The sequence below is a fragment of the Pinus tabuliformis genome, chromosome 7 (assembly GCF_031772625.1).
Source record: "Pinus tabuliformis cultivar Carrire ecotype Pingquan chromosome 7, CPIR1, whole genome shotgun sequence".
Lineage (NCBI taxonomy): Eukaryota > Viridiplantae > Streptophyta > Pinopsida > Pinales > Pinaceae > Pinus > Pinus tabuliformis.
Genome location: NC_142293.1, coordinates 741,548,035 through 741,562,588, shown reverse-complemented (window position 1 = coordinate 741,562,588; position 14,554 = coordinate 741,548,035). Strand labels below are relative to the sequence as shown.

General features: G+C 39.1%; 1 protein-coding gene across 1 annotated transcript in view; it reads left to right on the top strand.

The window, feature by feature from the left end:
* Window positions 1-408: 408 nt before the first annotated feature.
* Window positions 409-14,554, top strand: part of LOC149249667 (AP-1 complex subunit mu-2) — a 79,353-nt gene continuing 65,207 nt past the window's right edge. Inside the window, exons 1-10 of the mRNA XM_089458752.1 lie at window positions 409-832; window positions 1,138-1,284; window positions 1,547-1,609; window positions 2,443-2,619; window positions 2,765-2,868; window positions 11,574-11,681; window positions 11,887-11,983; window positions 12,115-12,212; window positions 12,364-12,505; window positions 12,708-12,830. Coding sequence (XP_089314878.1) covers window positions 704-832; window positions 1,138-1,284; window positions 1,547-1,609; window positions 2,443-2,619; window positions 2,765-2,868; window positions 11,574-11,681; window positions 11,887-11,983; window positions 12,115-12,212; window positions 12,364-12,505; window positions 12,708-12,830 — 1,188 coding nt within the window. The 5' untranslated portion in view covers window positions 409-703. The remainder of the gene's footprint in view (window positions 833-1,137; window positions 1,285-1,546; window positions 1,610-2,442; window positions 2,620-2,764; window positions 2,869-11,573; window positions 11,682-11,886; window positions 11,984-12,114; window positions 12,213-12,363; window positions 12,506-12,707; window positions 12,831-14,554) is intronic.

Genomic DNA, 14,554 nt, shown 5'->3' with positions numbered 1-14,554 from the left:
GAAAAGTGGAAATAGAAAAACATTTTATTTTAGAATGTGAGGCCTTCAAAAACAACAGGGAAAGTTATGCAGATATGTTGGCAGCTAGCTCTTGGGATAATCTATTTAGTGAGGGGTTTGTCGAGAAGCTGGGAGCATTTATTATGAAGTTTCACAGAAAAAGGCTGAATACATCAAGCAGATGAAGAAGCAATCTGTCCCATAGACTATCTTTAGCCTTGTGAACATTAAAATAATTTCTTTCTTTCTCTCTTCTAATTACATTAACCGTATAAAAAACTCCCCAATTGCACAAGTGAGTTCACCTATACCGATTTATTAAAAAAAGGAATTACCCATACAAAACTTGAAACCTGATAAAATATGAAACATTCTTACTCTACCCTCGAGAAAAGCCCATAGCGGCACCGTCCGTCTTGGTTGGCAAATCTAGTGTACCAATGTAGCTGTCCGGAAGCTTAATACAGTATTAATAATAAGAACAATCCTATGCTCTCTCCTTCCTCGGTACAGATCCTACAAATATATCGCTCACATATATTTCATGCCGTGGCGAGTCCATGAGGACCAGAATGCTAGGGCATCATCTGCCACAGACAGACATGACCCAACGAACAATTCTCTATCTAATTATCGTTGATCCCTAAATATTCAAAGTTTCAGAAGATCAGATCATTCGGGACTTCAATTAAATCACTATACAATGGCGGGTGCGGCCTCGTCCTTGTTTTTCTTAGACATGAAAGGCCGAGTACTGGTGTGGAGGGACTACCGTGGCGACGTTTCTTCATCTGATGCCGAACGATTCTTCTCCAAACTCATCGAAAAAGAGGTAATTTAACTGGAAGTTTGTATTTTAAAAAAATGGTTAAACGTTTTTTTGGGTTTGATCTATGGGTAGCTATGAACCCCAGGTTACCTGGCTCCGTGAGATTTGAACTTGCACATCTGCATTTAATGATCCATGCCTTCAGTGGGTTAATCCCCCTATGTAATTCAGCTCAATTCAATCTATTCACAGTTTAAATTTTAGAATGGATCTGGATGCGGGACGAAGAGTGTGAGAATCATGGTTCTGTAAACGGTTGGGTATGGCATGGATTCTTATAGTGTTGGTTGGGGCTATTGATCTTGCAGAGCGATCCTGCATCTCACGATCCGGTGGTTCACGACAATGGAATTACTTACATGTTCATTCAACATAACAATGTTTATTTGATGATTGCTTCAAGACAAAATTGCAATGCGGCCAGCCTACTGCTCTTTCTTCACCGGGTCGTGGACGTAAGTATGAGATTTGAACATATTTATCAGTTGGTCTAAATTCCAGGGCGATTAAATATTCTCCGGAATGCCTTTTGGTGGGATTGGTTATTTTCAGTAAACATGTCTGTTTTGAGATGAACTTCCCGAACCCTTAACTAACTAAGAGGCATCGATATCTGATTCATTGCAATTGGAATGGAGTTTATTATATCAATTTGAGGGGATTTGTTGGTTATGTGTCAGTTTTATGCCTGTGAACTCATTCCTGTAATTTTCACAGGTGTTCAAGCACTATTTTGAGGAGCTGGAAGAAGAGTCTCTGAGAGATAACTTTGTCGTCGTGGTGAGTAGCAGGGTATCCATGTTGTGCTCTCAGGAAAACATGATGTCAAGAGCAAGTTTTGTAAAGTGCAATGTAGCACTTCTAACATAGAAATGTTAGTTTGTTTCCTAGCATATGTTAGTTTGTCTACTGCTAGGAGGAACTTAAATGAATATGGTTTAATAAGGTTGTCCTCGTCATGTAAGCTGAATCTGACAACACATGGAATTGCTGTGATTATAATGCAAAAGCATGTGATATCATGGTAGTTTCTAAAAACTCTTTTGAATGCTTTTCCTTACTCTATATATATAACATCCTGATTTTATCTCGAAATCACGATTTTTTGGCCCAGGCGATTTTTTGGCCTAGGCGATGTATGGTATCTTAATTTTGCCAATGTTTGCCGATTTTTTACCGATATTTTCCCGATTTTTATGAATTTTTGGTTTTCCAGACCCTTGCCGATTATATCCTGATGTCAACATTGATATATATATATATATATATATATTCTTTCTTCTAGTTTCAAATGAAAAAATATGCTGGTTAGATTTTCTTACAAACAGAACATGGTCTTGCTGGAAAGGTATGTACCTTGACCAATATTGGGAAAAATATATATATATATATATATATTCCTTTTTCTAATTTTAAATGATTAAATATTTTGGTTAGATTTTCTTACAAACAGAACATGGTATTGCTGGAAAGCTATGTACCTTGACCAATATTGGGAAAAATGTCGATGTGGGCATCATGGGTCTGAAAAATACTCCATAGCTAAAGTTTATAAAATAATTGTATTTGATCTACTGAATAACATTTTGATACATCTGCCGGCATGCTTGCAGTATGAATTATTAGATGAGATGATGGATTTTGGCTACCCTCAATATACTGAAGCTAAGATCCTTAGCGAATTTATCAAAACTGATGCTTATAGAATGGAAGTCACACAACGGCCACCAATGGCAGTTACAAATGCAGTTTCATGGAGAAGTGAAGGGATACGATACAAAAAAAATGAAGTAGGTAGATGTGTTCCATTGTTAGTCTACACTGTTTTTGCTGACTAAATATCAATCAACAGTTGTTCTAACTTCTCTACACCGAACACAACATTTGGGCAGTAAAAGTGTCAAATAATTGGTCGTTTTCACCCCGTTCTTTCAGGTATTCTTGGATGTGGTGGAGAATGTTAATATTCTTGTGAATAGCAATGGGCAAATTGTTCGATCTGATGTAGTTGGTGCATTGAAGATGCGCACTTACTTGAGGTAGTTTCTCATCCATCTTTCTAAGATTAGCTTAAATGTCTAAATTTGTGCTCACCACCCTCATTTCACTTTATGGTGCCACATGTACTTCAACTATTGTTTGTGCACCCTTGGAAAGCTTCTGAAAGAAAGACAAAAAGGTTGGCGGGGTTGTAGGAAGAGCAGTGAAGGGTGTCTTCGACTTCGAAAGGAGTTCTCTGAATTACGAGCCAAGAAATAGAAATGTAATATAATCTGTGCAGAGTTTTCTCTGAATATCGAACCAAGAAATAAAAATGTAATATAATCCGTGCAGAGTTTTCTCTGAATATCGAGCCAAGAAATAGAAATGTAATATAATCCGTGCAGAGTTTTCTCTCAATATCGAGCCAAGAAATAGAAATGTAATATAATCTGTGCAATTGTTCAAAGGCCTATACTAGGTGTAAACTTGAATGCTAAACTGGCTAAAATGTTATTTATTTTTAAGATCATTTATAACAAGACACAGTAATAGAACTAACGGTTAGTTCAGATCTCTATCTTATATTGAAAGCTGTTTAGTGATCCTTGACAGGTGATTCAGTGTCTATAATGGGAAAGCTAAAACTGATAAGCTGCAAACAACTGAAAATGGTGAGTTGAGTAATAAGCAACAGGAAGGCAAGATATGCCGAAAATATAAGTTGAGAATTCTTTGATTAGAAATCCTTGGTTCAAATGACAAATTTCAACTATTAAAAAATGGCCAAGAGATAGATCTTATAATAATGATATAATTGCCCCTCAAATGGGGAAATCTAGCAGATAACTTGAATAGTTATCCTAAGTGTCCTGTTCAAACAATTATACTTGTAGTCATGATTCTAATCCTAACTTATGGAGATTTTGAACTTTTTTAAATAGTGGTTGTGAAGGATCATGGCATCTCTCCACCCCTTAAGATGCTTTGTCCAATGCATGGAATGCTTTTCGATGAAGGCTTCATCTACAATCACCTAGTTTGTGAAAGGGAGTCCCTCCCATTTGAAATTTTGGAGTGTTAGACCGTTTCTCACTAGAAAACTTTCAATCTTCTAAATGAATAGACGATGCAAAAACATTGACCTCTGTGCATGCTTCAATGCCTCTCTATTGTGTTGATTTTGTGTTGATATGGCAAAAATCTAGGCTGAGACCACGTGTTGCCCTTGTGATGACATGGCCCCTTTTAATAGGCCAAACTTTGAATGGGCATAACTATCCATCCAGGACTTGGATTGAGATAAAAATTATATTGCCAGAAAGCTCTTGAATTTGTTCTATGAATTGAAGAATATGAAAAATGAGGTGGTTGTAACCCCATCTTCATAACAAACCTTGGAGATTGGGTCAAACAGGTAACTCTCCCACTACTCAGATTGGACAAGGGGGTGGAAGGTGTTTACAAAGTGGTATCAAAGTGTAGGTTCAACACTAGATTTGAAGAGGCTCTCACATAGGATAAAGTTTAATAAGATAATTTAATTGTTTTAAGAATGCCAATTTTAAACTTGCAGTTGATGTGGTGCTAACTTTGATAGAATGTTGATATATCATGATTCATTTGTTTCCTAGAACATGTAAATGACGTGTTATGATTGCATGAACAACTTCAGATCAACATGCTTGATGCTAACATGCCAAGGTTATGAATTAATATGTTTATACTTGATTATCTAACAATTGTGTGTGTGACATGTAAGAAGACACAAATTATAGTAGAAGATAGAGGAATGAGCAGTAGAATGGTATATTATAGCATGGATAAAACCCACCCTAATCAGGAAGAGGACTGAGTTGGAAAGAGGTTAGAAGAAAATTCCCTTGATTGGATGGATACCCTCAAGAGCTTAAGAGTTGAATTGAGGAGCTGCAAGGAAAGACAATGAAAATATTTTCAGAGCTCAAGAAAGGCAAGGAGAGGTGAATGCAGTGATCTTGCAGAGCTTATCAGATCTGCAAAAGGCAAAAGCAACACGAATTGGTGCCAACTATTTTGAAAAGGCATAAGTCCAAGCAAAGTCCATCTGAAATCCAAAAGTTTGGGTTAGAATCCCATAGGGTGGAAGGTAGCAACTCAAGGAAGAGGCACATGCAAGCAAATGAAGATCCAGAGAGAAGAGAATCTCCACTCAACACTTCGGAAGGAGAGACAGACAACCGCAAGCAGTTGTCTAGTGCTACCACTAGGAAACACCACTAGCAAAGGAGTGAGAAGAGCTCAATGCTAAAAGAATTCAAGAAAGCAAAGCCTCCTATGTTTGATGGAGAGATTAAGAAGAGTGAAGAAGCAGAAGCCTAACTGTTGGGCTTGAAGAAAGACTTTCAAGTCCATGACTACTCTAAAAACACGAAAGCCAAGGTTGCTATTTTCAACTTGAAAGGCAACGCTGACATATGGTGGGAAGATTTGAGAAATGTCAAAGGCATCAAAGGGAAAGAATTAACATGGAGAAAATTTGAGAAATATTTTAGAGAAAAGTACTTGTTTGAGAGGTCATATGCAATGTTACCAGCCTTAGAATCGACAATAAATGAGCGAGGCAAAAAGCGAAGAGTTTTAATCAGATCAGGAAAAAATCGGTGAATGCAATAAATAAAGATATACACATATATTGAATTAAAAAAATAAACATTTTTCATTGATATTCAATAAAGTCATGCCCAAACAATGCATAATATCAATAGATGTCCAAAATATCATGAATAAGTATCTCATATATGTTATGAGTCCAAACATGATCCAAAGTACTGAGTCTTGACTCCTAACCAGTGACTACATAGAACCAGAAGCATCCGCTTATAAAAGTTTATAAAATACTGCATACTAATCAGTAAAAGGGCAGTAATTGAAATCTCTTGATTGTTGTTGAAATGATACGATAATGGTTTGCTACTGAAATCTCTGACATAGCACCCCCTGAAGCTAATGCGGGAGCACACTGCACAGTGCAAACTATGCCTCTATTACACTATGCCTCTATTACGCGGAGTAAACTGAAATTGAAACCATGCCTCTATTACCTTCTCGGCATATGAGTTGCCAAGCCTGGCAGTGAGAAGTGAGTTACAAATCGACATTAAATTTTTAACCTAACTAAAACATGCGACGAACAATGTGGCAACCCTAAAAGTTAAAACCTGTGCTCGCTGAGTCAAATCATTGACTCGCCCATAGTAGAATCAAATCGTTTGAGGGAAGAGCAGAGTTTGACTTGTGATTAATCGCGAGTGATTGGAGATTCATGTTTCACTGGTACTATGACAACAAGATTAAAGAGTTCCATGAGCACAAACTAGGACAACTCACTTTGGATGCTTACACCAACAAATTTGTGGTGTTGCTAAAGTGTGTGCCCTATATGAAGGATGAGAAGGTAAATATCAAAAGTACCTTAGTGGGTTACCGCAACCCTACCAAGACAGGATTGAGTTTGATGAGCCAAGGACATTGGAAGACACCACTTGGAGGGCCAAGTGTTGCTATGATCAGTCCAAACACATAGAGATCATGTACCACTTCATCAGAGATAGGGTCTGTGAGATTGCAGTACATATCTACATATCTACAGATGAGTAGGTGGCAGACATTCTCACCAAGCTCCCAGTGAAGGGCAAGTTTGTGTTCACAAGGACAAGCTAAGGGAGGTGAATAATCTCTTACTTGCTAGGAGGGAGTGTTGATTTTATAATATTGGAAGGTCTTTTGCATAGGCTTGTGTCTAGCATGCAGGAGGAGAAGTCCTTTTTAGTGGTTGTTCAAGAGGAGCAACTAATATGATTTATTCCTAATTCTAACTTAGGAAAATTTCATTAATTAATTAAATTAATTAATGTTAGCTAATTGAGGAAATTTCTAAGGATAAATATTTAATTATTTAATCTTTGCCATTGATCTAAGTGGGTTAGAATTTAATCCTAGCCGTCTATCACTTTGGAGATTGAGGGATAAGGATTTTTTTCAATTTGAAATTATAAAGGAAGAGGATGAAGTTACACTTTTGCATTGTCGAGGAAGTAATTTTCTCATGAGTGAGAGGCTTGAGTGATTGAGGAGAAAGGAAAGAGTGGATCAAATTTTTGGATAGAGAATTTGTGTGCAGGCCAAGACTTGGGGGAGAGAGAGGCCATGTTTATGGAGCAAGCCAATAATGTGAGGAGAGGTCGAGATTTCCAGCCAGTGCCACATGAGGAAGGTAGCCAAATTTTTTTTCCCAGGGTGTAGCTGAACAAGTGGAGGCTGAGAAATTTCCAGTGCCAATTTAGCAACCATTTTTAACGGGGCCAAATTCTTCCTTGGATAAAAAATTAAAATCCTAGGGTCTGTTCTAGGTTTTAATATTGTTGTATTTTCAGTGTAATTTCTGTATGGGTTTAGGCCCTAAATTTTCCATATTTCTTTTTTTTGTTAGTCAACAAGCTTTCATTATATTATCAAAGAGAAACTGAGTACAAAATTCGTCTCAACAGGCCCTTCTCTCTCATTCCGAACAAACTTTTTGAGAATAGGGCCTGGAGGTAAACAGAGACTCGGTGCCAACCTTTATTTCCGATTGGCCTATTAGCCATACCATACATAAACAAAATTGAACATAAACTAGAGCAGGAGTCAACATATTAAGGAGGCGGGTTGGGAGGAAAGACAAGAGGAGCAACAAAGTAGCCTGCATGTGGAAGTCTATGTGTTCCACCCTTGCTTCCAGAGTGCGAAGGTGGTCGTTGGTGCGCTGATGCTGTCACTGGATGCTATCTAGGTTGTCCAAGATTTCATTTTGAACATGCTGAACATCATTGATGTAGGCTACCAATTCATTTCGATCCTCATAGCGTTGTTCCTGCATGATGTCGATATTCATTTGAATATTGTGCAGCTGGGCTGCCAGAGAGTCCAAGGTAGCTGGCGCTATTACATGGCCCGGGGAGCGAGCAGGGGAGATTGCAACATCCTCCTCCGTTTCCCTGTTGGCCGCATTCTCTGAGGACGAGTGGCTTCCCTCGTTCTGCCTCTGCCACTCTTCCTGACGAAGAGCTGCTCCCCTCCGTCGAGGACGACCCCTCTGTCACGGCATGGAGGTGGACCAAGGAAAACTGAAGGCAGGCATGGCAGGACCACCATGCCTCTAGAGCCGGAATGAAACCTTACGGGGGTCTGTAGAAAGACCTCCCCTCGACAAGAAACACCAATTGATACAGAAATGCACAAGAGAAATGAGCTCATAAAATGAATTACCAAACCCGAAGATGTCATGACTGGAAACGCTCCGCCAATTCTTCCGCCGTTCGCCGACACCAACCCAACTCGTGCCCACGTAGAATGCTCCCCTCCAAACTAGGAACGAGTTGGCCACTGGGCCACGACGAGTGCTAGTGAGAACCAACACTATGCAGACTGCTCCAGCACGGAAAGAGCCAACCCAGAGAAATCTCCACTGAACCTTTAGCCCAGAACAAAACTGCGTGCGAGGTCGGTAGCAACTGGGACGAAGAAGACTAACAAATATAGAATTATACTGAGAGCTGAGGCAAGACCCCTCCTCTGTTGACAGCACAAGCTGCTCGATGGATAGAACAAAGTACCCAAGGGTAGGGCTCGAAGCCTTGGCCACCTCCGACATGCCGGGATCCCACGGGCAATCCCTGGCCAAGACTTCCCCTCGTTCCGGATTATCCCATTCCCCGCAGTCCTCGCTTGCCCGCTGTCGTGATCTTGGCAGGGCAGTCTAGAGCATAAACCCAATTCCCTCTGCAACCTCCCACTTCATCGCCCGAAACACCACACTGACCAAATTCCTGTGCCTAGCATGGAATATATCATTGCTGCGAGTGAGAGAGCTGCTTGCCTGCGGGCACTTAATGCCAGCCTTGCTCATTATGGCGCATTGAAGGGGAGCGTGGAGGCCAGGTGGGCTCCGTATGCTGCCCTACTGCCATGTGTTGTGCCGAGTGACCACCCCCATCGGGGATAGATTTTCCATATTTCAATATGAACTTTAAAGTGATGGGAGATTTATTGGGTTTAATTTTTTTCTGTCTTGTGGTGATTGCCTATTTATTTTTCTGCTGCATATTTATTGTTTCAAAGTTGAAGATACCAACGTACTTATTTTCATAGTTTCAGATTTTAATTTGGGTAAAAACTATTTTCTGGGTACAAATAATTGTGAGAAAAATACATCAAATCTGGTGTTAAAATTTCAACAATTAGTGTCCAACTAGTGTTGAGCTTAGGGTCTCCAAGGCTTGGGTATGAGCCTATTTATTCCTTTGTTGATACAAGGTCCCAATAATTGTGTTCTGATGGCTTATTTGTGTATTTGGTGTAGGTCTAACCTACATGGAAAGCCATCCAAACATGATGACTTATCCTTGACCATACCGATCATAATATCTACAAGTTCATCTAATGTCAACACTTGCACACACATTCTTTCTCGTTCCTCTAAATGATGACGAGGGACCACATTAGGGCTAGTTTGCATGTCCTCTATATATTCTTTAATGATGCCTTGAGATTGAAACACGAGTCTATAATGGACGGAAAACACTTCCAAACTTGAGGACTCTGCCTCGACCATCCCCATTACAATATCTATCAATTCATCGAATGTCAATAAAATCACACACATTTTGTCCAGTGCCTCCAAAAGGAAATGAGGGACCACATCAAGACAAGTTGGCATGGCCATTTCACATTCCTTTATGAGGCCTTGAGATTGAAAAACGATCTATGATGGGGGGACAAACACTTGTTCTGTGAGCCACCCATTGACCATCTTCACTGTAAGGGATTTTTAAGAGGCTTCCTTATTTGTTAGGGCCTTGAAAGGTTGATCCTTCATTGGCTGAGTCCCTATTTTAAGTAGTGGGGGTGAGCTCTCAATAGTTCCTTCCATGCTCATTGAACATCATAGACCTTGAAGAAGTGTTGAAGTTTGGTAGCCTTGGTCTGTGATTCCTTGAAGTTGTTGGTTGACTTGTGCCAATTCTTCTTTCATAGTGTTGTGTCATTTCTGTCATATTGAGGTTGATTGCTATCCATGCCACCTTCAGAAAGAAGGCTTCTTCCCACAACCGAACCAACCATCTTCATCCTTTGGTTTGGGTAAGAGTTTCCAAATCCTTCTGATGCAATTAAGAGAATTTTGGTTCTTCAAATGATAGATGTTAAACTTTTTAAGACTCAAGAGAAAATGAGCCTTCTGCCTTTGCATTTTCATAGTCCTACAACCCAAGCTTGGTCTTGAGGACTTTCTAGTCAATATTCTCCACGTGAATAATTTTGATTGCTTGCATGCCTTCTTTGGTCTTTTTGGATGTTGAACACAATAAATTCCCAGCGTACAAGCCAGTGGGCTTTTGAGAGTTATTTGGCCAGTCTGAACATCTTCCATCCAAGTTTGCCAATATTCAAATCAATTGTTGGGAAGGGTCAGTGCCCCAACCCATGATTGAGGAAGCAAGCTAGGGTGAGAGTAGAGTTTTCAATGGACCCATACATTTGTTGCGAGTCATCATGATAACATGTGGCAAAATTTCAGAGCACTCTGGGGTGGCTTCGGGGAATCATCATGCTTGCATCTTTCAACAATGAAACTATCTTGAATAACCACAATCAAAGATGGATTGAATGGCCCATCTTGGGGCCCTGGAAAGGCCATAAATGGCTCTTAGAGGTCCTATGGCAGGTGGAAATTAGCCAGTGAAGGGCCAGCACTAGCCGGCTAGACTGGCAAGACAGGAAGTGACTGTGACAAGGACAGAACCAGTAAATATGCTCATCAAACCTTAACTCTTCTTATTGCTTCCGGATGGGATGTTTTCTAATAAAAGCTTGCCTTCTTGTTAATGAATCGTTCAAGATTCTTTATTATTCATTTGTAGATTTACAACTCTTTAGTTGTCAATAGTTGCCATTTTAGGATGTTTCTTTCAAACAAGGTTAGGGCTTTAGATAGTCCCTAGAATGAATTGTTATATGTTGACACTTTTGAATTTAGCATCCATGCTAGAGTTAAGTACATGAATTTCATCCAATTGAGGAGTCGGAGAGGAAATATGGCTAATTACTAAATAGTGTCTTGTTGGGCATGGGGATGCATAAGAGAAACTAGGTTTTCCACGTGAATCTTGGTAGCTGTGAAGAAATATTATACTAGATGTTGCTAACTGAAGTTTCACTGGCAAAAATTCAAACTCTTTTGTGGTTGCACACACTTGGGAAAACCGACGGAGGTCAGTTTATTCTTGTTATGGCACTGTATTCTCCATTTCCACAAGTGAATCAAGTTCAGTGCTTGTGCTTTTCCTTTGAGGGAGTAATGTTCCCATGCTTCTACTTTTGTGTTCGCACCACAATGTCAGAAACTGCTTGTTGAAGGACAATCTCAATATTCCATGCCAGTTGTTCTGTTGTCTAAAATCCTCACTGAATAAAATTGTTTTAATTTCATATGAAACTGAATCGAAGCAAAAAATAGAAGTTGATAGTTAAAGTTTTAAAATGTTAAATAAATTACAGAGTATTCTTGGCTTCAAAAGTTTGTATGCATTTGATGGATAGGCAATGGGGAGTTGCTTATTTTGACAAAGGAATATTATCCATGCTATTTCTTCGGGTCAATAATGTATAAAATATTTCAATAATGCATATGATACAAGAACTGGTGATGTTGTTTGTATTGATCTCTCTATTATTTTTTTTTCAGTGGAATGCCAGAGTGCAAGCTTGGTCTCAATGACAGGGTACTCCTAGAAGCTCAAGGTCGATCAACAAAGGGGAAAGCGATTGATCTGGATGATATAAAGTTCCATCAGTATGTAGATAAATTCTTATTATTCATATTCTCTTACTTGACTCACTATTTGTTTGAAATAATCTTTAGAGTAGTTAAATCTGGAATTGGGAATTCTCAACCCTGATAGCTTCGATCTCATTCAGCCTAAAGGCATTTAGTTCTTTGGTTATTGCTTTTCAAGAAAATCAATGTAGTCAGGACTCAGCAATTATAATTTTTGCAGGTGTGTTCGTCTGGCTCGCTTCGAAAATGACAGGACTATATCGTTCATACCTCCTGATGGTTCTTTTGATTTAATGACATACAGGCTTAGCACTCAGGTTCTTTGATGATTTCTGATTTCATGTTCAAAAGGATCCTTTAGAATTCACTGCATACTGAACAGTGTCTTTGTACAAATGTGCATTAAAGAGTTATTTGTTTTTAGTCTTATCTCAACATTCTTTTGCAGGTAAAGCCTTTGATATGGGTTGAAGCTCAAGTAGAACGGCATTCAAGAAGCCGTGTAGAATTCACTGTGAAGGCTCGCAGTCAATTTAAGGAGCGAAGGTGAAGTTCACTATTCTGTTACAAACAATTTTGTCAACATTCTAGCAAATTTGGGCAGTCTGCTTTCTTTGCTTTTTTGACTTACTGAATACATTAGCTCAGAAGGAACTCATAAATCTTGATTTTTTTCCCCGTTTCTTGGCTTTTTCAGTACAGCAACAAATGTTGAAATTGAACTTCCAGTACCCTCTGATGCAACTACACCCAATGTGAGGACATCCATGGGTTCTTCTGTCTATGCACCAGAGAAGGAGGCATTGCTTTGGAAAATTAAGTCCTTTCCAGGTGGTAAGGTATGTTACTTGTTTCACTTGTTTGCCTCACTTGCGATGGCTATTTTAAATGTTTGTTGAATGGAATGTCTGCTCTGAAAAGTTCAAATCATTTCTCACTGGGTAGGTATAATTTAGGTTAAATGGAAACTATTCCCGTAACTGTGACGTTTAAAACCATTCCTGTTAACTGGTTGATTTTACTGTCTGTTTTGCTCTCCAGGAGTACATGTTGAGGGCCCAATTTAGTCTTCCTAGCATATCTGCTGAAGAATCAATGCCTGAAAAGCGGGCCCCTATTCGGGTCAAGTTTGAGATCCCATACTTCACTGTCTCTGGAATTCAGGTGAGTTCCTCCACTGCCATCAATTCATGCACTGAGCTTGTTTTGGAGAACGTGTACTGTACTTTTAGTACGTCTTCATCAATAAATTTTACACAGGCTGGTTGGTAATGTATTATTTGTTGTAATTAGATTATGTCAAATTGCCAATATCATTTTGGGGAATATATGACTGAGGGTCTGGTAAAGACTTATTGGAAATATGAGGGAAGATATTGGCAAGCACTTGGACCTTAAAAACTAGGAAAAACTGGAAAAAATTGGCAACCCGAAAAACTTGTAAAAATCAGGAGAAATAGTAGATCTCTGTAACTGATCTTCCCCATTTACATACATAAATAAATTTTAATCTTGTAAGGAGCCACCCCAAAATCATTTCCTTCTTGTCTCCTGTACAAAAACGACCAGGAAATACCTTCAACAATGTAAATGCTTCCTGTTTGTTTCCATACATTAAGGTCATTTCTGGCCCCGAAAAATTAATTTTAATCTTTAGCCTGTTGGCATGCCAAGTTGCAAGCTATCCACAGAAGAAAAAATAAAGAAAGAGAAAACACAGAAGAATAAGCTGTATACAAAAGAATTTAGAACTCTAATAGATAACCAAATATATAGATGTCACATATATATGTATTTTGCAAAAAATGAGGATTAAATACTGTTTCACCATTTAGTCACCAAATCAAAGAAAAACCATGTGGCTCAGCAACAGGGAGATGACCTTGGTGAGACTTTTACTCCAGTTGGAGGATTCTCCTAGGAAGAGGGATTTGCATGGGTTGATGCATGCACCATGAGTTTTGGATTTCAGTATCCATGAGACTCTACTCATGTTGGGCTGTTTTCAGTTTATTTGCAGGTTTCAATTTGTTATTTGATAGTTCTAATAGACTTGTTTTGGTCCTGTATGCAAATGAATTTACTGTTCCAGGAAATCTGGAACAGTTCATGTTGTGGTGTGGGAAGAGTTTGACAAGTGAAGTTGACATGTGTTGCTTTTTTTGTGTAGCATTGGGAGGTATTCCCACATGCCAATGAGGTCTTCAAGTTGGCCTAAGAAAATTAAAATAAAAATTAATTTTTGGGGCACCAGGTTGGCCCAGGAAGACAAGTTGGCCTGACTCATGAAAGGGTTTTCCTTGGGTTAATCACACCCATTCGACTTGTATATATAGATAATGTGACATTTCATTTTTACCACCATGCAAGAACAAGTATTCTTGAATAGAAAAGGAAGGTAGCCACAATAAAGGATAAAGTTTGTGGAGAGCCAAGGAAGATTAGCAAGGAGCTGCAGCCATCAAGCAAGAAGAACGAGTTTCTATGGTTGAAAGGAGGACCGAGGCAGCTGTTTGGAGCAATGCTGCACGACTCGTTCTCATATAAGACTTGTCTAGCTATTGACACAATGACTTGTATAAGAATTGTGAAAGACCCGGATAAGACTCGTATAAGACACGGCGAAATATAAAAAAAAAATCGAAAAAAAAGAAAAATAAAAAAACTGAAATTTGCTGCCAGGTACGGGTCTTATAGGTCCTATGAGTTTGACACGAGTTGTATGTGAGTCAATGAGAGTCTTATGCGAGTCAGCGCGGGTAAGGGTCTTATGCGTGGGTTCTATGAGAGTGACTCGTTTCGGCATATGATTCGTCAAGACCCACGGGTCTTGAAGGGTATTATAAGGGTCATGCTTCACTGCTTTGGAGGGCTGATGGAAGATGTTA